Here is a 23,502-nt window from a genome sequence, read left to right on the forward strand (position 1 = left end):
TCCCAATCTTTTTAGCACGGGGACCCACTTTTTAAAATGGAACTCTATCAGGACCAATCTAGGTTTATGACACTTAAAAAAATCTAGAAAGAAATAATATTTTTATTTACAAATAATAATAATGAGCAGAATAATAAGCAGAAAAAGATGCTCAAACACTTATTTCCCTATATTTACACAGGCTTGCAAACTGCAGGAGCGGAGCTCTTTGCTGAGCAATTGGCAGCTGTCTGATTTTTGAATAGCCTCCGGGCTTGAGGCTGTTATCTGATCTTTTCATCATTCTTTGTGTGTTTGCTCCATGACCCACCAAAAATCAGGTCCCAACCCACAGTTTGGGAACTACTGCCATAAGAGGTTGACATCTGCTCCCTACCCATTTTGTCTGTTCCTCTTGCCTCCCCGTCCTTGGCTCCCCCCTTTCTCATTGCCCTCCTGCTCCATCTCTTTGCTAGTATTCAGTGTGGGGGTCAAGCACTGTGCAACTCTGCAGGCAGTATCTGGGTGAAGGGGAGTTTTCTCCTCCTCTCCCTCCCTCCCTCCTATTGCTTGGTTTCCCTCTTGTTACTAAGTAACGTGGAAAAATCTTTACACATTTTTAAAACTTGCGGTCACTGATGTATTTTGCAGTTGTGCCATCAAAGCTTGTGACTTTGTGTATCTTATAACATTTCTTTCTATTTTTCATCTTCAAATGGGAATGATCTCAGAGACAGTAGAAACATTGAAACCATTCTCTATCTTGTGTCACTGAATTTAGGCACTGAATGTTGGAATATCTTGGTAAAGGTGATTCCAAGATGGATATTCTTGGGGTGGTTGTAGTTGCTGTTGTCGTTCTTTTAATTTCCAAGCATGTTTCCATAGTGCCCAAACTGGCCATTTTGAAAAATTAGCCAGAATGCTTATTGTTGTTGTGTCGTTAATGGATGCTTTTTCACCTTGGCTCTTTCATAGCGACATGCATCCTGATAAATTCAGCACATTCAATTGATCACTCAGAGGACGGATGGATGCACACACACAGACACACACCCTTATTGTGTCAGTAGTGCAATCAGTCCATAAGAGTAAGCCTTTCAGTGTAGAGGGGAGCTATTAGTTCATTTCCTATCCTGTTTATACAGTTCTGCATGAATAAGGTTCATAAGGCATGCATACTTGGTTGCACTTTGGGCAGGGAATGTGGTGGGGAGAGGAATGAGAACCAAGTGAAGCTTACCTCGTGTCTGTATGGGTCACATTCCAAAGCACAATGTGTGTATATCACTTGCAAGGAACTGCAAGGCTCAGAAAAGCCTCCAGAGGTGACGGAAGAGTAGCTTCCCCTCATCTTTGGAGGCTTTGTATAGCATCAAGTGTCTCTTGATGACGAGGGTGCCGGTCCGCATCCCTGTCGCTAAGCGATGCGTGTATATGGCTTTATAGCAAGCAATGGCTTTGTCATATCCCATTCCAAGATGGTGTCTTCAACTCCATGAGACAGGAATGTTGGAGTTTCCAATGAACGTTCATTCTTTTCTATTAAGGTTCTATGAAAAGAAATGTGATGGGAAGGCAGTTTGGTAAAGCTGTTGAATCTTCCCAGAAATATCCCTCAAGTACATCCTTATTTTCTTTTTTTCTTGAGTGTCTGCATTTGTCTCCCATGCCAGGATATTCTTCCCAGTTTGTTCTTTGCAGATGTTGTGTTTTTCCCAATGTGTTCTGGAACTGGTTGGAACTTCTCTCACTGAACAGAATAAATAATGCAGAGCTCTGCCTCAGAAGTCGGTGGAAGGAGCCATTCAATTTAAGACAGTATTTCCCAACCTGGGGTACGGGTGCCCCCGGGAGTACTCACCAGGACCTTTGGGGTACTCAAAAAAGAATTGAATAATGGTGGGAAAAGGCAGGTCTGGATTGGAACGCGTTGTGGGGCTGGCAAAGTAGGAAGGAAGGCAGCTAGCTGTCTGCAAAAGCTAGTTTTTAGTCATCTGCCTGTGTATTGTCAAATACAAATCAGTAGTTGAAAACATATGAATTTGAAATAATAGCAGCTATATTAATTACAAACATTTTGCTAATACAAGGGGTACAATTTATTGAAATGGGCTGCCAAGGGGTATGCAAGTGAGAAAACGTTGGGAACCGCTGATCTAGGGAATCCTTTTTGTGTAACACAGCATTTGTGGCAAGCCCAGTGTTCTCTGCTCACTCTTTCGTATTACAATGGTAATTTTGCAGGCATTGACAAACTGTGTTTAAAAGGCTAGCATTATGTAATTATACAGAGATGGTAGGTTGATGGTGTTTAAAGGAACAGATTGTTAAAGCCCTTAACTTTGCCGAAGTGCCTTAGAATAATTCATTTCTTTTAGAAACAAAAGATAATCATGTAAAGTAATTATGTTCTGAATAGGCTGTCATTGCCAAGATGTCATAGGGAAAAAATTGGGGGTTAACAGCTTATAAGTGTTGAGTAATTTATCTTCTGATTAAAATAGATTCCTTTACACATAGCAGAATAATTCTGTTGATTCTGGTACTAGAGCAAAATGTAACGTAACCAGGAAAAGAATCATGCATGCATGCATGCTGGAAAATTCCAGGCGTCTTTTTTAGCAGCAAAAAAATAAGTGAAATCTCACATTGAAGACCCTTTTACTCTAGCAAGATTTTTTTCTACGCAGCAGCTTAAACAGATGTCTGAAATACGCATGTGGGTACTGCACATGAATCCTGCTGTCACTGGCAAGAGCAGGGCATTTAATGCCCTCAAGAAGGGCAGACTTTCTTGGGGAAGTTCCCACCCCTTTTCTCTGGCAAATGCTGCTGGGATACATACAATCACAGGCAGTCTGCCAAAGGATGATTGGTAGCACTGGAGGAGCAATTAGCACAGCTTTTGTCTCCAAGAAAGCCCTGGATGCAGTGAACATATGGTCACAAATCTCACATGAGATGAATTGCAATGTGACTCATGGATGTATTTTCCCCACAGAACAGTTGCACGTTTAGTTTGAGCCTAACCAAGCTGGGCCTAGGGTAAAGAACAAGTATCCTGCAGTGTTGCTCAGGGACCAGCATTGGTCTGAATCCTCCTGAAGGTTGAAAACTCTCCTATTTCTTCTGTAGGAGAAATCCTCCTCCTATAAGGAGGGAGTTTATGTTTCTAGACCCAGTTTACTCTTAAAAGGGAATTGTTCGGTTTTGTGTTGTGCACTCTAGTAGTATTGGGATGTCTCTTGATACCTACCATGCCTTCTGCAGCTGTTTGCAGGAAGTTGAAGAAGTTCTTGGAATGGAGTAATTGAAGACAATGTTCTCAGAAGCACAGCCCCTCAGCATGGTTTCCTCTCCTCATATCTGAAACTTCCAGAGTTGCCTCTGCATTTCTTTTTAAAATAATCTAGGGAGAAAGTGCCCTTCTGTCCGGATCCTGAGCTACCACAATGGCCCCCAAACCATGTGCATACATGACCCATTTGGTGTGAGTGTTCCATTTGTGGATTTGAAAAATGCCATTCATAAAGAGGTTTTTGGCATCTTTTGTCTAACTTATTTCAGTGTCACTTGGCTCCTTTTGTTCAATAGTGTGGAGAAAATATTAGTTGAAAGTGCCTCCAAAAGAAGCTTTCCAGACTGATGGTCTATCAGATGCTTATACCATGACACACATTTCTGTTTATATTTATACTGAACTTTAACAGATGTGCACTGTATTTTCGGAACTGACTATTCCAAAAGAATAATACAAACGTTTCCAGTTGGAAATATTGGAGCCAACTTAAATTCTTTCCAAATACTAGAACACTCAGGGAAGTTGATTGACAGTGTTTCTTTTATCTTGAATATCTCTGATGTAAACTTAAACTGGTTTTTGACAAGCTGTCAGTACTCTGATCATCACGATAGGACGATGGAATCTAAGCCTCTAGATTTATTTTTGTTTAATTATTAACCCAAATCAACAGGATTTCTTCTGCAATTCTAAACTGTATTTTAAAGGTGGCTGCCCTAGAATATAATGGTTTGCTAGATAATATACATGCAAAGAGAATACAGTATGAAGAAATATTCTCAGCGTTTAGATTTGTAAATCTGCACGTTGGTCCCATGTCCATAATCAAAATACACGAATACAGTGTTTCTCAAACTGTGGGTCGGGACCCACTAGGTGGGTCCCTAGCCAATTTCAGGAGGGTTCCTATTCATTTCAATATTTTATTTTTAATCTATTAGACTTGATGCTACCATGGTAAGTGATTGCATTTGGGGAAATGTCACAGTCCTGTACTTTTAACAGGCTGACATATATATTCTTTTAACAATGATAGTAAATGGAACTTACTCCTGGGTAAGTGTGGTTAGGATTGCACCCTAGGATTGTTAAAATTTTCCTGCTTAATGATGTAACTTCTGGTCGTGATACCACATCCGGTGGGTCTTGACAGATTCTTATTCTTAAAAGTGGGTCCCAGTGCTAAATGTGTGAGAACCACTGCGCTAGTATATTTGAATACTGTTTAGTATGTATGCGTAAATCAACAAGGAAAGGAAACTACTTTATGCTTTGCCATTGGGAGACCAATGTTCGGATAACTACACCAGTGAAAAACTGGTGGTGTGTTGACTTGCCTTTGATCATTGACATATTGTTTAATTAACCTCATGGCAGAGATGGATGTTCTCTACCAGTTCGGCCTTTAAGTGGCTAAGAAACTTCAAATCTCTGCTATGGTCAGTGTATTTCTGCCCCCTCACAAAACCTGCCCCTCCTTCATGTCTCCCAATGGGTGCACTGAAGAGTATAAGAAGAATCCTGCTGGATCAGGCTGAAGACCATCTAGTCCAGCATTCTATTTCTCACAATCATCCACCAGCACTAACTTGAGAATCTGGGAGGTTCACAAGTGGAAAAGGAAGGCGTACCATTTTCCTGCATCTGGTATTCAGAGACATACCGAACCCAGAGGGAGCACATGGCTGTCATAACTCGTAGTCATTGATAGACCTGTCCTGTACTCCGTAAACTTATCCGATCCCCATTTGAGGCATCCAAGTTAGTGATCTCCACATCTTGTGACAGTGAATTCTACAGACCCTGGGTCTAGCATTGTGAGAAAGGGAGAACATTGCTCTTCACCTCATACAAATTTTTCTCCCCTTAGTTGCCATTTTTTCATGCTAAAATGTCCCAAACATTTTCACTTTTCCTCGTAAGGAAGGTGCTTCAGACCTCTGATCATTTTAGAGCCCAATCCCCTCCCCCCCCCCCACTGGTGCAGTCACATCAAAAATAGGCACACTGTATCCAGCAGGATGGGACTGACCAGGAGGCTTCAGAGGCAAAAGGAATTTAAATCCCCTTGCACCTCTAAGCCTCCTGCTCCACATTGGGTCTTGGATTTGTGTTGGCAGTTTCACTAGTGAAAGTCCAAGGAGAGATGCACGGGGAGGCTGCAGGATCCACCCCCTACTGCAGCCTCCTGGCTTCATGACACTTTTCTCCCCACTCATTTTTGCCCACTACCCACTCCTGTTCCGCCCTCCCCCACCTCTTTTGCTGATGTACCTGGTCCAGTGGGCAGCAGGTGATCTGACGATGTATTTGGGAAGGCTCCGGCCTTCCCCCAGCGTCCCCAGCTGCACGCTACTTAGCATGCTGCTGGAGTGTCTTTTATGCCTGACACTGATTGTTTGCGGCAGTCAGCACCAGCAAAAGAACTGGCGCAGATCTGAGCAGCCCCATTGGGCAGTCTGAAGTACTACACAGGGTAAGCGGGGGCAATATCCTCTTACCCCAAGGAAATCTTACCCAGTCTGCTCCTTACCTGCACTGAATACCTCATAGGCCATGCAGCCTGGCTGTGCCAGTGCAGCTTAAGATTGGGCCGCCAATCCGGAAGCATAAGTGTGTGAGTGCATCAACCATCAAAGTGCGTGTCTGTGGCACACTCTCTTAAAATCCGTGGATGCCCTGTTCATGTACATGATGCCAGTTATTGACTGGCATAGACATAGACTTTTCAATTCAAAACTGTTATTACCACTCAAATAATGTACCAAACTGTACTTGCGGGAAGGAGGGTGGGATTTTCAGTGAGCAAGTGGCAGGCAGTTTCAAAATTAAGCATTCCCTTTTCCCTGCTGGTTCACTGCTGAAAATTGCATGTATTGTACTGTAATGTAATGCATGTAGTGTGTAATTAGGCTCCTGTAGGGCAAACTTCTTGCCAAGAAAGAACTTACAGAAATTAAAGTGAAAGGGATGGTTAGGCTAGTTAGGGAACTGTCCAGCACAAACATCCAGAAGAAAAAGTTGATATTGCAAGTAGGACATTCAGCATATGTCAAGATGTTTGCTGTAACAAAGTACCAGAGTAACCATTGCAGATATTTGTGTGGTTCAGAGGCATCTGTCACGCTCTCTGCTGTTGAACAAAATATCCATGACAAAAATATCAGAAGTTGTTGATATTAAAAAGTTAATGTTAAACAGCATCACTGTTTCTGCTTCTTCTGGAGAAAAACTGGAAAAATTTGTCTGAAACTCTTGTTGATTTGTCTCTTAAGAACTAAACAATCATACAAGCTTCACAAAAACCTTGCTTTTACAGAATTCAGGGTAACTAGGCCTATACAGCATGAGTATCCCTTATCCGGACTGCTTGGGATGGGAAAGTGTCTGGATTTCAGATTTGTCTGGATTTTGGAATAATTGCATAATTATAATGAGAAGAGCTTCCTCTTGCTCTTTTCACTGTTACCCGTATGGGTGCTTGCTGGCCTCTGACATTTTTCAACAATGTCTGTACAGGTATGCACCACAGAGCAGAGGACAGAACTTACAGCCTGTACCTGCTCTGTACATGGGAATGAACACAAGACCTTTTCACACAACAGAAAACAAGTCTTGGACAAAAATGTCTAGATTTTGGAATAGCCTGGATTTTAGATGTCTGGATTAGGGACAACCTACCACTATCAACTTTAAAGTTGTTAGTTCTAACTTCACCCCATTATGGCATCTTTTCCAGCATCTGTTGTTGGGGTTATTTTTTTTAATCTTTTTAAAGGTTATGAGCAGGGAGCCATTTAATTTATTTAGCTGTGTAAACTACTTTGCAAACTACTGTTTGTTGAAAGTTAATAAAGTTCTGAACATGGTTGCAGCTGTGCCCATCTGCACTGTGAGTACTCTTGCTGATTCCCTGTGATTTTGAGCATGGTTGCAAAGTTATGTGTCAACTCATAGGGCACAATCCTAACCAGGTCTACTCAGAAGTGAGTCCTATTTTGTTCAGTGGGGCTTACTGTCAGGAAAGTGTGGTTAGGATTGCAACCATAGCCTTATATTGCAGTGGTTTTATCCAGAATAACTTCCAACCCACACAGCAGGTTGGAATCCCAGTTTCTCCTTGAACATGAATTAAAACAGTAATTATCTAGCCTTTTGCTTCCCCTCTGCTATAAATGTGACAGTTATTGAGGAGCATGAAGAAAGAACTGATGTGGAAACTGAGTACATATTCCAAGAAGCTGAAAAGGGCGTGGAGACAAAATGCAATAAATTCAGACTTCCTTGGGTATCTTGCTGGGGTTTTCTTTTCTAGTAAAACTGTCTCATTAATATGGAGTGTTTTTAAGTAGCTTACATGGTATGCAAGAAGTTTCCCATAATAATTTAAAAACAATATTCAGTTCCTTTGTAGGCTTCATGACTCTGCATTTTCATTAATGCATATTTTTGTACACAATAATAGGAAAATGCTTTAGATTTTACCAATGCCAAACACATTTCAATTACCTTGATCTGGATTTGAACTTCAATCTACCCAAACTCAATATGTATCAAAGGGCAAGACATGCTTGGCAAATTAGAAAAGAGTAGCAAGGATGGGGTACAGTAGGATTATGCAGTAACTACATTTAGAGAAGGGAGGTTGAAATTTGGATGCCTGTTCTATTCGTATGGCCCTTTAACCTTTTTTCTCTATGATCATGTGCTCACCAGAGGCTAGCTGAAACCAGGTCTTGGGAACTCATTTCAGTGCATACTATAAGTGGTCAAGTTCAACTTGCATGCCATCTTCTTTTACCTCTAAAGACCAGCAACCATTGAACCCAATCCTAGAACTAGCACTTGCAAAAGTAGAGGGTTACTAGAAGCCTAGTCTACTTAATGACATGTGAAAATATATGTTGGTAAAGCACTTCAAGTTCATGTCTCTCTCTCTCTCTCTCACATAGTCTATACCACTCAACTTTAGAGACTCACTCTGAATTCTTAAAATTCTACCAGGTCCTTCATTTAGTTATTTGGAAGAGGCTTATATAGTGTTCTGGAACAGAGTGTCCTCTCCAGTGCGCGAAGCCTGGGTAAAGTAGATATGGAGGATAGACTGTTACCCATGCAGCAAATCCCCCCTCTCCATGTTGCTGAAATGGTCCAATGGAAAGGCAGAAGCCAATACGGTTGGTTCCAGCGACATTGCAGGAGTTGCCAGAACGTGACTGTGTTCAGCCATGAACCGCCTCAGGGACTCTGGCTCCAGATTTTGCCTCGAGGTTGACTCCTGAAGCCTTTTCCATAACTGAATGTAGCCACAAGGCAGTGGAGGTTTGGGTTCAGAGTTTTCCTTCTCTCTGATGAGCTGCCTTCCCAGGCTAATGAGTCCCATCTACCCTGTTGCTGTTCAGTCGCCTCTTACGACAAGTACAGCCAAACTGAGGGCCTATTCTTATCCCTAGCCCTCAGGGGAAAGAGGCTTATATATGTAGTAATAAACTACTTAAGCTAAATGGGACACCTGCCAGCCAAACACTTTGAAGGACTGGCACCTAAGACTGCATCCTGTGCACAGTTAGGATGCTGAAATCCCATTGACGTCAGTGGATACTGAGGCTGCTCTCATATTAATTAGGGAGATGAAGCATGCCAGTGATCTTTGTACTAATGTACAAACGGACAATTCCTCTTCCCAGTTTAGTTGTAAATCACAAATTACTTAATTTAGGCTTAGTGTTTAAAATGAAAAAAAAACACCATATGAATGAAATGATGGCATGTTTCCATGTAATCTTGGCAACGGGCTTGTACTGTAATGTTGGGGATGACTGGAAATTACAAGAAACAAGATTTAATTTATTTTTAAAAAGAAAATGTGCCCTGATAGGTGGTCATAAGGGTGTCCCCTGGGGGGAGGGAGAACACACTCACAAGTGCTTTGAGCTGAGGATTGCAATGCAGATCCTGTGGTCTTCTTCATTCCAGGGAAAAGAGTGCTCTCTTGCAAAGTTCTAAAATTTGTACCTGGGACAGGGAAAACTGTAGAGTCTGCTCCTAAGGAAGAATACAAGCTCAAAATGTACCAGAATTCTCAATAAATAGCTGATGGAACCTGTAATTGCTTTTTCTGTGACTTAAGCTGCTGTCAATACAGTTCTTTTGTTTTTCTTTCCTCTTCTGGTGATTGAAGGTGGCAACATTTGAAAGTCTGAACATTTAAGTTTCAGATAAAACCCTAATCCAGTGCCTCCCAAACTCCTACAAGGGAGTTGGAAGCACTGTAAGCATGTGGGAAGGGGAAGGACTGTGGCAGCAACGCATTCCCCAGGATTGCGCTACTGCCTGAGATGGGAGGGTTTTTTTAAACTTACAGGCAGTTGGTGCCGGAGTCCTGGGGGTGGTCCAAGGAGCCTTCTGTAGGGCTCCACCTCCAAACATGTAAAAAAGACAAAAGAAAAAAACAGGCATTTCCAGTTTCATGATGAAATCCAGAAGTGCCCCCCCCCCTTTTTTTAAACATGTTTGGAGGTGCAGGGAGCCTTGAAGAGGGCTCCCATGACTCTGGCGGTGGCTGCCAGTAAGTTTAAAAAAAAACAACCCTCCCGTCCCTAACAACAGCACAGTCCTAGGGCTCATGTTGCTGCCTTCACCCTCCTCCCCTTAAAGGGGCAGAGACAAGTGCTTCTCTGGCTGGTGGATCATGACCCACCAGTTTGTGAACTACTGCTCTAATCAATTCTCCAAAATTCAGGGTTTTGAAAGATAAAAATCATGCTAGAGCAAGGGAACAAACATGGTAAGGGAACAATCATTGCCATACCTTGAGGAAGCCTCCATTACTGCCCCCCAACTGCAGGATGCAGCACATGCCCCACTTGCACAGCTGTGCCAGTGCTGGAAAGTTGGTTAGGATTGCACCCACTGTCAGTAAAAGACAGCAATCCATTTGCAACCACACTGGAAGATTTCAGTTTGTTTGCAGAACAGAACCCCATTTGTCATCTATGGGAAGGTGGCCGTGCATTGCAATTCCTGCCACTAGGGTAGTGTCAAAAAGCACAATTATTTTTAAGAATCCTGAAAATTAATGGGCAATCAATGAAATTCCAGAAACAAACTTGTTTGTGTCCACTCATGCACAGTTGGCTTCACTTTGGAATTAGTGGAATCTAAAACAAATATCGCTAGCTTCCTGCTCGCTTCCTGCTTCTCACCCTGCATATGATGAGGAACTCTTTTCTGCACTGCGCTTACTCTCCCCTGTTCTTCACTGTATTAGGTTCCAGCTCTTCTTTTCTCCCACCTCCAGTCTCTGACAATTTACAAATTGTGCACTCCTCCCTGCTTTGTTTCAGCTTAAATAAAATTTGTATAATGTATATTCCCAATTTCTGATCAAATAATTTGACATAAATGAGACAAAATTTCAAATAAGGATGGAGATTTGCCCATAGAATATAATAGAGAACTAGATGTGCTACAGAATTAATTCGTTTGAGCTTGCCAAAGTGGAGTATGATTTCATATTTTGCTATATTTGGCTGCATTACCGGGACCATCTATTCTTATACACTAATGTTGGTTGATTGGCCTAGTTTTTGGTTCCACAGCTAGGACTGCTAACAGGGAGAGGGAAGCAACTTGAGAATCTGAAAGTTATGAATATTTCAGTCACACACACACACACACACACACACACACACACACACACACACACAGAGAGAGAGAATATTTTTGTAAGTATGGGTTGGGCGGGGCAGTGTTCATAATAAGAATGTTCTCTGCTAAGTGTGATGTCTGTGAACTCTTTCTTGTGTGATGTACTACCTTTTTTCCCCGTGTTATCTTCCACTTTTGTCCCATCACACATCATTGCTGGACTTCCTGGAATGCTGATCTCTGAGCTGCATGGAGGTCAGCTTCCCAGGGTTTTTAGCTATGCAACCATATAGCTGCACACCTTAAAGGGAACAATGCTCATGATGTGGCCTGGAGTGAAGACTTATATATCCAGGGCTGTACAATCTCTGAGCCTCTCTTCCCCATCTGTAATGTGGGAATATTAGTGGCCTACTCAGCATGTTTGCTGAGAGGGTATTAAAAGCTTTTTGCAAACTCAAGACAGTTCTACTGAACTCACAGTGCAGTCTTATCTGGATCTTGAGCTGACGGCACTCGCAGTCCATCAGCTCAAGGCACATGCCACTGGAGCAACAGCCCTTGCAATGTACTGTGGGCTAGAGCCGCCAGCACAAATGCTTCATTCTGAATAACTATGTTTAGGATTGTGTTGAACTAATGCTTTTGCCCGCAACTTTAGCTATGTTAACTTTTTCCCGTATCTATTTCAATATTCTTTAAACATTGTTTAAATGCATATTCCTGCAATTCAGTGGTTCCCAAAGTTTTTGAACTGGCAGCCCCCTTGACCTACTGGGCCATTGGCCGCGGCTCCCCATTAGGGCTTCCATCCTGTACTGTATAAGGTGGCAGGTTTTTCGTGAGGATTTCACTGCTTGCCTAGCTAGGTTTCGCAGCACCTCAGGGAGCCATGGCTCACAGCTTGGGAACCCCTGCTATCAGAGAATGAGAATTTTCTGTGCCACACATAAACATATGTACATTATTCTAATTGTATTATGTTAAAAGGCATAACTGGCAGTAGGATCTTAGGGTAAGTGCAGGGTTTTGGGAAGCAGTCTTATACTGGGTAAGATCATTGATCCGTCTAGCTCAGTATTGTCACATAGGCTACCACTCTTCAGGGTTTCAGACAGGGGTCTTTCCTAGTCCTACTTGGAGATGGTAGGGTTTGAACATGGGACCTTCTGCATACGAAGTCTACTACCACTGAACTACAACTCTTTCCATCACAGCCTCAACCCTCGTATATGATTTTTGGACCAGTACTATTGTGCAACTTCTGTTCAGTTAAGAGGGGTTTGCAAAGGGATGCTTTCCAGATGGCCAAATCTTTTGCCATGTTCAAACCTCTTGGGTACAACTGACTTGCCTCTTTTTCTTCCTTGTGTGCAGCACTGTGGTGGCCTTGGATGCTAACCAAGCATGGCACAGTGAAGTTGGGTGAACCTTGCCAAAGGGAAGGAGAAAGTCAGCAGGGGTTTCCAAAATCCAGCTTTTGCTTTGTGCTCCAGGAAGTTGGAACAGTTCCTCCTCAGCAAACAGGATGGAAGTTATCTGCTTGTCAAAATTAGTCAAATGCTTATTTCTGGCAGAGCAGCTACAGATCCCTGTTGGAAAGGAAAATCAAAATATAAAAATGATTTCATTTTAATTATTTACTACTCCATGGACCTGTAGAGTAAATATGCAAAGTAGGTCAAGATGGTAACATTCATTAGACCGACATTTAGGACAAATGATCATTTTCCAGAATGTTGTTCCAGCATGCAGGGAGAGGGACTCCCACACTCGCACAAACCCAAGAAGATGGGGGCTGTGAGCAGCTCAGAACTTCAAAAAAGAGGATCAAGTAAAAAGAATTGTGCAATGGTGTATCTCTTCAAAAATTCTAGGTTGTTGTGACTTTCAAGTCTTGATGAACAGTCAACCTTTAGTAACAGAGGAAATTATAAAAATGTTTAACATTTAAAATGGAGCAGAGGGAGGTGTGTGTGGCTGGTCATAAGTGATGATATAAATTCTAACCCGTGGCTGCCCCTGCTAAACACCGTCTCCACTGAACTCGCAAAGTAATACGTTACTGAGAAAAACTGTATTTTTAAAATGGCAGCTTCCTGTTTGAATGCTGGAGTATTGCATTTCCCCCCTCTACATGGGGAAGGCATTTGGATCCTTCCCCAACAGTTGTGTGTGTTTGAAGCACACTTCCTGCACAAGTGTGGTGTAGTTAAATTATCTGGAAGATTCTGTGTATTTAGGACATAGGTCTTTCAATGGGCATCTTTTGTGAACTATCTAAGGGGCCCAATCCTAGTCACTCCTAGCGCCGGGTGCTGTAAAGCACATTTACAACATCCAGAGTGTCAGGAGCACCAGCGCCAGTCAGCGCTGAATCCGAATCCATGGATAGGATCTGGCTCTAAGTGTAGTTAACTGTACAGAGGGAGACAGTGTACTATGGTTCTTCCCTCGTGTATAGCTATTATCATTCTTCAGTGGTCTAATCATGAAGAAATACTACTCATTGTAAAAAAAAGTCATTCTCTAGTTTGGGTTACTGTGATCCCTTAAAACATAATGGGTGTCTCTTATTTCCACATCTTGTGCCACCAAGGTTCCAAATGATGTAACGCAGTATAATTACAGCTGAGCATTCAAACTACCCTTCCCTAACACATTTAAAGAGTGGGAAAAGGATGAAGTATGATAATGCTGCTGATTATGAGTGCTACTGATGGACAAGTAATCCAGCTAAATTTGGAATAGGCTGATACGATTTACTGTCAGATTTGTTTGAATTCATTAAAAAATAAATTTTAGCTTTTTCATTAACTTGAGCCTATTCTAATATCCCATCACACTTCTACTGATATAACTGGCAATCCTGTGGGCCTGCTGTACTTCCCCCTTATTTTATATAAAACTTACTTGACAGCTGCAGGGAATACATTGACCTGAAAGTTGTTCATAGTAATAGGTTCTGCGCTTTGGATGATAGAGAGAGATGCTGTGAATTCTTGATCTAAAATTGTGTATTGCAAATGTCACTCTACGCAGAAAGGGCAAACCTAGACTGTTGCATTGTAGAAACTGTGCACTTCAGAAGGATGTCTTCTGTGCTACCATGGCAATTTGACATCTGTGGCACTGTGGTATGTCGAGGGGATGCAGATGTTACACAATTGGGAAGGGTAGGAGGAAGGAAGCTGTTGATTCTAATCAGAATGCAGTACTTAAAATGAGCAGAATTAACAAGCAGAATGCATGTTAATGCTCTATTAGAATAAGAGACTCTAACCAACATCGATGGACTTGCTGCTAGAAAGTGCTGAATGGAAGAGGAGACATTAAGGCTTCTATCCTATAAAAACTTACCTGAGAGTAAGTTCCATTTAATTCAGTTGGGCTTACTTCTGAGGATTCATGCATAGGGCTGGGCTGTAAATACCTAACTATGAGCCCAATCCTGGGCTTGACATGCCGGCTTATTGCTAGCATGCACTGTCGCAAATATAAGGCACGCTTGTGAGGCTCACTGCCAGACAAGCACCCGTGCTAGCCCAGCACTGGCTGGTGCTGGGCTAGCACCAGGCGGGTACCCAGCGTCCGCTGCTTGGCGGTCACACGGACCGCCGAGCCACAGTAAGGTAAATGGGGTGGGGGGAAGCGGGGAGGAGGTGTTCCGGGGAGGCAGGGAGAGGGCGGGGAGGAGGCATGCTGGGGAAGGGAGCGGGAAGGGAGGTAGGCAGGTCCAGTGGAGCTCCACTCCACCAGATCCAAAGTGTTTATTTTGCAGAGCTTAGGGACTACTGCAAGGGCACACATTTTAAGGGCTTTGACTTTAATTGTGAGTTAATTGTTGAAACATGACATATTTGGTCCTCTGGGCATGATTCTTCATTAGTTAAAACCAGTTGCAAAAAAAAGTGTTTATTGTTTAAGAAACTGGCCACTTTCCTTCATTTAATTTTAACCATATATACTAGTGAATCACCTTAAAAGTAATATTATACTGTGTTTCAAATTTTAAATGTTTGTGTTTGCATTTGAAGTGTCAAGCCTTTTGGTTCCCTCAGTCCTATGTCCTGTTTTTATATGTTTCTGACTTGGCTTACAAAGCTTATATATCTTTGTATAATTCTATACAAATAATTCTTTACAAGGGATAAAGTACGTGGTTATATATTGTACCTTCCAAGGGTGAAGCCCTCATTGTGCCTTTTCTGTAGCAAAGTGCCTGCAGGAAAGTCACCTTGCATTGGAGAGGGAAGAGAGTACTGAATGCATTCTCTGCTAGTTGCTTCCCCCTACAATTTACTCCTGCAACTATTAAAATCCAATGTTTATCTTGAAAACAGCAATTGAGACCACTGATGGGATTGACAACTGTTCTGTGGGGGAAGCTGCAGAGGCAGAATGAATGAGAGAAAAGCATTCAACACCGTCAGCCCCACACCCTGCTTCCTTCTCTGATGCAAGTTGCCTCTTCCAGAGGCTGTTTGCGATAAATATGATATTGCCATGGCTTTGTCTCATGCAGCAGCGGCTTGGCCCAGAGCTGCTGTTCTCTTCAAACCTCAGGTTTGAGAGCAGTAATTGTTGGGTGTCCCTGAGGCTGGTATTTGAGCTTCCCGTGGCTGTGAGGGCGGAGGGGAGAAATGTGTAAGAAGATATTCAAAACACAGTAATTGCATGATGCAGACCTGTTGGAGCTGTGCCTTTGCATTCTGCGTGGGGTGAGGGAGGAGAAGATTGCGTGTTCAAATGTTTCCCTGTGTTCTTGTAAAAGAAAAAATTAACAAGCCAAAAAAGGGAAACTTACTTCAGATAGAAAGCTAGCACATAAGGAGGATGATTCTAGCCTAGCTCATATCTTGATCTAACTTTCTACAGGCAGGCAAGTATTTTTTTTTGTTTTTGCACAGAAGTGTTCAGATAATCAGACCTACACATTATGGCAGTATGGTCTGAACCGTGTGAGTATTTTAGAACATGTAGATAATCTAAAAGAGCTATGGTGGGGAAAAAATGCAATGGAGCAAACACATACAGCTGCCATTGACATCTTAGTTAATGGACCTCCTACATACATGTGTATGGATTTGCTAGATTGGAATGAAACATAAAAACAGGTACTGTGCACCACACAGCCAGAAACTGAGTTAGGTGGAAAACCTGAGTGCAGGATGTTTTGAGTGACTGCTAAAATTCAAATGTTCTCATTTGAAATGCAAAGAGATTAGTTTGGCTGCATCACTTTGTGTGTACACATTCTGGCTTGTTGTACATGCAAATAACTTTGTAAGAATAGCAGTTCAAAAGAGAAAACAATGCACACTGCAAAGATATCCCATTCATCCTTGACCCTTAATTGCCTTGTTGCAAAATAAATTGAATGCAAAATGCAGTGTGGAATTTTATGCAAGATTGCATTTTTTTTTCCTCCAGTGTTAAACCTGACCTTTTATTTGCATACTAGATACTGTCTAAAAGCAGTTCATTGAACTAACTATGCAGATATTATTGTTCTGGGGCTTATAGAAGCTTGAGCTCAATTAGCCTCTCTTCCTAAAGATAATTAGACAAGACAATGGATGCAAAATACCCCCTGGCATCAGGCTAATCACCCTCTTTATCTCACCAGTGCATTTTAAAATTCATCACCCTTTTCAATCTTAAGAAAATATTCAGGAGGCCTCATCTTTAAAAGAAACCTTAATCAAGAGGAGAGGAAGACTGAGTGTAATTTGAAATGCTTGGTAGGATCTGACTCTTGTTGAGAATATTACTCTGTCTAACTTTCTATTTTGTTCTGTTTTCTGACGTTTAAGGTACACCACCTTGGTTTTATAAATCTGTTGCTATCTGGACAGAGAAGTTCTTCCCCCACCCTCATAATATTAGAGAGCACCTGATGAAATTAATTAGCAGTTGACTCAGGACAGACAAAATGAAGTATGCCACACAAAATACAAAATGTATAGAACAAGTGGGCTTTCGACAAATCGTAGCTGTGTTGACCAGGTGTTGAGCTTGACAAGCTATATCGAAGCTGGCTTTCACTGAGGTTTAAAAAACTACAGTTGTATTTATCGACCTAACTGCAGCATATGACACCGTGTGGAGGGAGGGTCTGCTATATAAATTGTATTGATTAGTCAACAATATGCTAAGTGACAGATCTTTCCATATCATAATTGGGGACAATGCAAGTAAGGTAAGAAGGCTAAACAACTGCCTCTGTAATGCTCTGTAATGCAAGGCTCTGTAATGGCACCTACGCTATTTAACTTGTACATCTCAGACTTGCCAGTAACAAGGGGATGTAAATTTGGATATGCCAACGACTTGGCTCTAGCAGTGCAGGGAAAAAACATGGAGGTGCTGGATGGCCTCATCTCAGAAGACCTCAAGTTCCTGGGAAAATATTTTGCTGACTGGAGGTTAATACCCAGTATCAGCAAAACGGTGACTACATGCTTCCACCTTAACAATAAATCAGCTAATGCAGCCCCAAAGGTCTATCTAAATAACAACCTACTTCCTTACAATCCTCATCCAAAATATCTTGGCGTAACTTTGGACCGAACTCTCTCTTATATGTCACACCTTGGGAACACGTCCGCAAAGATCAATACAAGTAACAACATTCTCCAGAAATTAATAGGAACAAGATGGGGAGCTTCAGCCACCACTCTCAGAACATCAGCATTAGGATTGATCTGTTCCGTAGCAGAATACTGCGCTCCAGTATGGCTTAACAGCTGTCATACTAGCAAGATTGATGCCAGATTAAATGAAACCATGAGGATCATAAGCGGCTGTATAAGACCCACTCTTGTTCTGTTGGCTCCCTGTCTTGAGCCACATAGCACCACCATCCCTACGGAGACAAGAGGCTTTAGTGAAAGAATATAGAAAAATCACCAACAACCCACTTTTACCAGTACATGCCGATATTCCTCCTCTATCAATCGGTAGGCTCAAATCCAGGAAGCCTTCTCTGGCACTCACACAACATCTGCACAACAATTTTAACATCATTGCCCAATGGAAAGCTAAATGGGCAGTCAGATGCCCAGAAACGGGTAGTTATATAGACGATCCTACACTTAAGGTGCCAGGTTTCAACTTACCTCACCAGCACCGGAAAACTTTGAACAGGATCCATACCCTACATGGTGTTTGTCAGGACTCAGTGTTTCAATGGGGGCTAGTATCTACTCCGCAGTGTGATTGCAAGTTTTCCCGCCAAACCATATACCACATTGTGTCTGGCTGCAAACTGAGGGCGTATACTGGCCCATGGTCTGACTTTTTCAATGTCAGAAAAGGCACTAATGTTTTTCGAATGTCAGAAAAGGCACTAATTTCTTTTATAAGGGCTTTGTGTTCTTGTATTTCAGAAACTTGAAGGTCCAGCTGAAGTCTTTTTGCAAATAAACAGAAGCTGTGTGTCTTGTTTTTGCAATGGTATCTTCAGTTTTGTGGTTCTCTAAAGGGCTGTTGGGTGTGTGTTGGTATTGTTGCATAATGTTTTAATCCACCTTGGAGTTGCTTTGCCTTTGGGTAGTTAACACTGTATACACAGACAATTCAACTCTTGACATTTTGATTAAATTTACTAAATAATTAGGCCTGTATTAAGGAACATAGAATTGCACCATATCTTCATGTCTTGTTATATGGGTTTTATATACTGTACTCGCATAGCAGCCCCTGCTGGTCCAGATTCATGTGAACATGGACCATATCCAGACAGCCCCCACTTGAGCCACTAGCTCTGGAAATAGAGCATCCAGCTGACCATCTGCCCTGGCCACTGGTAGAATGGAATGCCCTTATTTTTTTTTTAGTTTGACCTTGATTAGTCAAAATGGAATGCCTATGTTTTAACTGATTTATATAATGTTGCATTTCACAATATTTAAACTTTTTTTTTTCATTTTGTAGAGTCCCTGGCTGTGGAACACCAGGCACTGCTGGCTTGGATACCCATATCAGGTAAAGAAAAACTGTTGTCATGCATGAAAAAGTATTTGGAGGGAGTGGGGGTATGTGCTAGAGACAGTCTTCTGTGCTGAACCTAAATATTTCATGTGATCAAGAACTATATAAAATATGCTGCTGTATAAAATGTAATTGTCTCATAAATTCCTACCAAGTTGCAAGAGGCTTTTCCTTATAGGCAGCAAAATTTGAGTTCTCAAAATAGTAAATAAAAATATATAAAACTTTGGTATTCTTTGTTCAAAGGCAAATCTATCTTTTTCATTATGTGTAATTAAAATTAAGATGCATGTTAAATTTTTTTGATAGAGGTTTAAGATGAGGCTGTTTTTAGAAATGAACACAAAGGCATTTTTCCTTTTTCCATTGCTAGACTATATAAATCTGAAATCCAAAGTCCATGCTTTAGTAATCTGAATAAAAATAAGATGCTCAAGAGAAGAAAATGCTGCACACTCTGAAGCAACCAGATACAGCAGCTGGATATTATTCAGTGACACTGAGAAATGCCAAGGTGTGAAAATGCAGTCCCAGCCCAGATAAACCAAATCCCACTAGTTCTCCAACACAGGAAATAAGGGCATTCCATTCTACCGATGGCCAGGGCAGATACTATAACAACTACTTGCATTTGGAGAATGAAGCTTGGTGGGCATGATTGGTCAGGATTTGGAGCTTAGTGGCGATCCTGACCCCAGTGCCACCAAGGGCCATTTCCGCAAGCTGCAGCCCCCCCCCCCCCACTGGTCCTGTACCTTGCCTCCCTTCTGGAGGCCCACAGAGGCATCTCCCTGACCTTCCAAAAGCCTTGTAATGCCCTCGGAAGTAAAAAAAAAGTCACTTCCAGTTTTATGGAGGAAACTGGAAGTGTCATTTTTAAGCCCTTAGAACTGTGGTTCTCAAATGTTTAGCACCTGGACCCACTTTTTAGAATGAGAATCTGTCAGAAGCCACTGGAAGTGATATCATGACCAGAAGTGACATCATCAAGCTGGAACGTTTTTAGCAATCCTAGGCTGCAATCCTACCCACACTACCCAGGAGTAAATCCTATTGACTATCATTGTTAAAAGAATATATATAGTAGCCTGTGAAAAGTATTGTTGTGTAACATTTTCCCAAATGCAGTCACATACCATGGCAGCATCAAGCCTAATATATTAAAAATAAAATATTGAAATGAATGGGGACCCACCTGAAATCGGCTCATGACCCACCTAGTGGGTCCCGACCCACAGTTTGAGGAACACTGCCTTAGAAGGCCTAAGGGCTGAAGAGACTTCCCTGGCCCTCTGCCTTCTAAAGAAATAAAAACATCACTTCTGGTTTCCTCCATGAAACCAGAAGTGACGTTTTTCTGCCCTCTATGGGACTTAAAAGGCCTTTGCGGAGTCAGGGAGGCTGCACGCGCTTCCCCAGCCCTCAGAATGCCTCTGGGGGAAGGCCCTCGTGGGTGGCCCACAGACCGGCATGCCAGCTGACTGAGTGCCATGGGGAGCGCCGCAGGGGGTGGATGGTGGTGCAGCGCAGCCTCCCCAGCCTGGCACCTGGTGAATTAATAATAATAATAATTTGTCCCCTTGCCCCCCCGAGGTACGCCACAGCAGTGGGCATGATTGGTTAGCTCGCTTCTTTGTTAGCAACTATTCTCTTTTTTTTCTCCAAAATGTGCCACAAATCAGGTCCAATCTGTGATATTGTGCAATGCTAGAGTATGTATTACTTGAGCTTATAAGGGGTATAAATGTTCATGTGTATCAGATAAACCTGTGTTAACTTTGAAACATTTTTATCTCACTTTTCCACAAAGCTCAGCATAGTGTACAATGAAAAACACTAGCTATAAATTATAATGCCACAATAAAATTACATGCGTGACAAAGCAGCTCTATAAAACTCAAATCCTCACTTAAAGTCTTGATGAAATCTAAGGGAGATTCCAGGGTTTGGGAGCTATTGCTGGGGGTGGGGGAAAGAAAACTGATCACTGAGCCTGTTTTGTGGAAGGAAGAAACAACAGATTCTGACTGATTGGACTTTAGTTGCAAGTACACTCTTGTGGGGAAAATCCTTGGTATGAGCATTCCAATCTAAGCAAGGCTATAATGTTAAGGCCCACACTTTGCTTTGGATGTGGAAGCAACCTGGTACACCAGTTCCACTGGCACACAACAGCTTGAATATAGACCCACCTCCCAACACCTGTTAGATATGCAAGAACGTTCTGTACCAGTATAAGTTTCTGAGCCATTTTTTAGGGCAGGCCCATGTATAGTACATTTAGGGCACAATCCTAACCCCTTATGTCAGTACTTTCCAGCACTGGCATAGCGGTGCCAATAGGGCGTGTGCTGCATCCTGCAGTTGGGTGTCATTCATGGAGGCCTGCCCAAAATAAGGGAATGTTTGTTCCCTTACCTCAGAGCTGCATTGCCCTTAGGTCAGTGCTGGAAAGCACTGACATAAGGGGTTAGGATTGTGCCCTTAAGTAATCAAGCTTGGAAGTCCCAGAAGCCTCCATAAGCATAGCAAGATCTGACCCTATTTAAATGGAAGAAAGCTGCCTGACCAGCTATAGGCAGGAAAATGCAGCCCTAGGAACAACCCTGACCTGTTTCTCTGGAGCAAATCCAGGTTCAAGAGCAGCCAGGGCTCTTATCTGATATGATAAGGTCACATAAACACCATCCATTATTTATGCATACTTGCAGTTTGTGCATTGAATGAATGGACAAAAGGTGGGTAATACGCAGTCATTATCCTGTTGCTCCACTATCTGTCAGTTTTGTCCAATGTAGCATATGTAGTCCACCTGCATTTTACAGTCTTTACTTGCACGTTCATTTACACGCGCTTGACAAACAAAACAACAAAATGGATTTAGGCACAATCCTAACCCACTTTCCAGCACCGACAAAAGGGCAATGCAGCTCCGTGGTAAGGGAACAAACATTGCCTTACTTTGAGGAGGCCTCAGTGAGTGCCACCCAGCACACATCCCGTTGGCACCGCTATGCCAGTGCTGGAAAGTTGGTTAGCATTTGGGCCTTAATAGTGCAGGCAGTTCCAGCCTCTATTCTGCTTACTGTTTGCATGCCCCAGAGTGAGCCTGAGATAAGAGAAGCTGCTCAGGTACCATCTGCCTCTCGTAGTTCTTAAAGGGCAGTACCTCTTTTTTGGCTTTAAGGGTTTTTCAAGGGCTGTAATGTAAGCGATTTTGGCTTTAGGTGCTGGCTCTGGAACACAATCCTCACACAAAATTTGGGAGGAATGCTCATGAATAAACAACTAGCCTCAAAATAAAGTCTTGGTAATATTTATTAAGCAGTGCAACGTCTTGCTGTTTAGTATGCTGCAGTTCAGAGTATTTTCCCAGGGCAATTGATTGTGATTAGAAGTGGGGTCTTGCAAACCCAACACCACAGTTACCGATACTGAGGATTTCACAGGATTTCACCTACTGTCATAGGTGGTCTGTGGTTTCGCTCTTCTTCTAGTAAGGATGTTTGCCAAGGTACCCAAGTTCTCTGTTTGACGTCTTCCCACTTATCTTCTTATTTCAGCCACTGGCTCCTGAACTTCATTACTACTACATAGTGGAGCTGTCCTTCTATTGGTCCTTAATGTTTTCTCAGTTCATTGACATCAAAAGAAAGGTAGGTGCAATCAGGGATTTGTTTTTTGTTTTCAAGACACCATAACGAGGCTGTAAAAGCAGGCTTGGGTCAGTGCTTGAGGGGATGGATGAATCATTCTGTATGCTGAATTAGCAGCCTCTTGTTTCTGGCTGCAGAAGTTTAGTGCTGCAGTGGCTGCTGTAAACAGCGCCTGCCATTTCTGGCACCAAGATGTGTTTGCATTTCTGTCTCAGCCCAACTTTATTGTTAAAGTCTCTCCACTACAGTGTGGCAACTATTATCACCAGCTCGTACCTGTTACTTGTATTCTCGCCTAAAGTTAATAAGGATCTTCAAGGAAACATTGGCACTTGATGTAGCAGTAGAAGACCAAAGATAACTCTAAGGGACCATTTGTAGGCCTCCGACACTGGTCAGTTTATCAACTGACTGGTCAAATACTCCATAATGACAAAAGTGTATCTTTCTGTTCAGTAGCCTACTTTTTAAAAATTGTATAGTGTTGTTAGTTAACTGCAGTAGCAGGAGTCAATCACACACAGGCGATTCTCTCCACATGTTGCAATTGCAAATATTTCTGAATAGTAATACAGAATTTAGGAGAGAGCATGAAGCAAATACATATACAGTCATCCCGATTCATATGTTTCCCTGATTCCCACAGAATCCATTACAGAGAGGAGGGGCCTCTGTAGGTTCTGGCACAGTATTCTGAAAATTCTGGAAGAAACTGGAGTCTGCTGTAGACAGTGATTTATTTTCAGGTGTTCACAAAATTGATCAAGATTGCTAGAGCAGTGGTTCTCACACATTTAGCGCTGGGACCCACTTTTTAGAAGGAGAATCTGTCTGGACCCACCGGAAGTTATGTCATAACCAGAAGTGACGTCATCAAGCAGGACAATTTTTGACAATCCTAGACTGTAATCCTACCCA

At 42.3% G+C, this 23,502-nt stretch overlaps 1 protein-coding gene across 1 annotated transcript in view; it reads left to right on the forward strand.

Annotated features, from left to right (window-relative positions):
* Positions 1-23,502, forward strand: part of CERS6 (ceramide synthase 6) — a 125,491-nt gene that overhangs the window by 80,854 nt on the left and 21,135 nt on the right. Inside the window, exons 5-6 of the mRNA XM_066637630.1 lie at positions 18,872-18,922; positions 22,492-22,584. Of these exons, the coding sequence (XP_066493727.1) occupies positions 18,872-18,922; positions 22,492-22,584 (144 nt within the window). The remainder of the gene's footprint in view (positions 1-18,871; positions 18,923-22,491; positions 22,585-23,502) is intronic.

This window comes from Tiliqua scincoides, chromosome 1, assembly GCF_035046505.1.
Source record: "Tiliqua scincoides isolate rTilSci1 chromosome 1, rTilSci1.hap2, whole genome shotgun sequence".
Taxonomy (NCBI): domain Eukaryota; kingdom Metazoa; phylum Chordata; class Lepidosauria; order Squamata; family Scincidae; genus Tiliqua; species Tiliqua scincoides.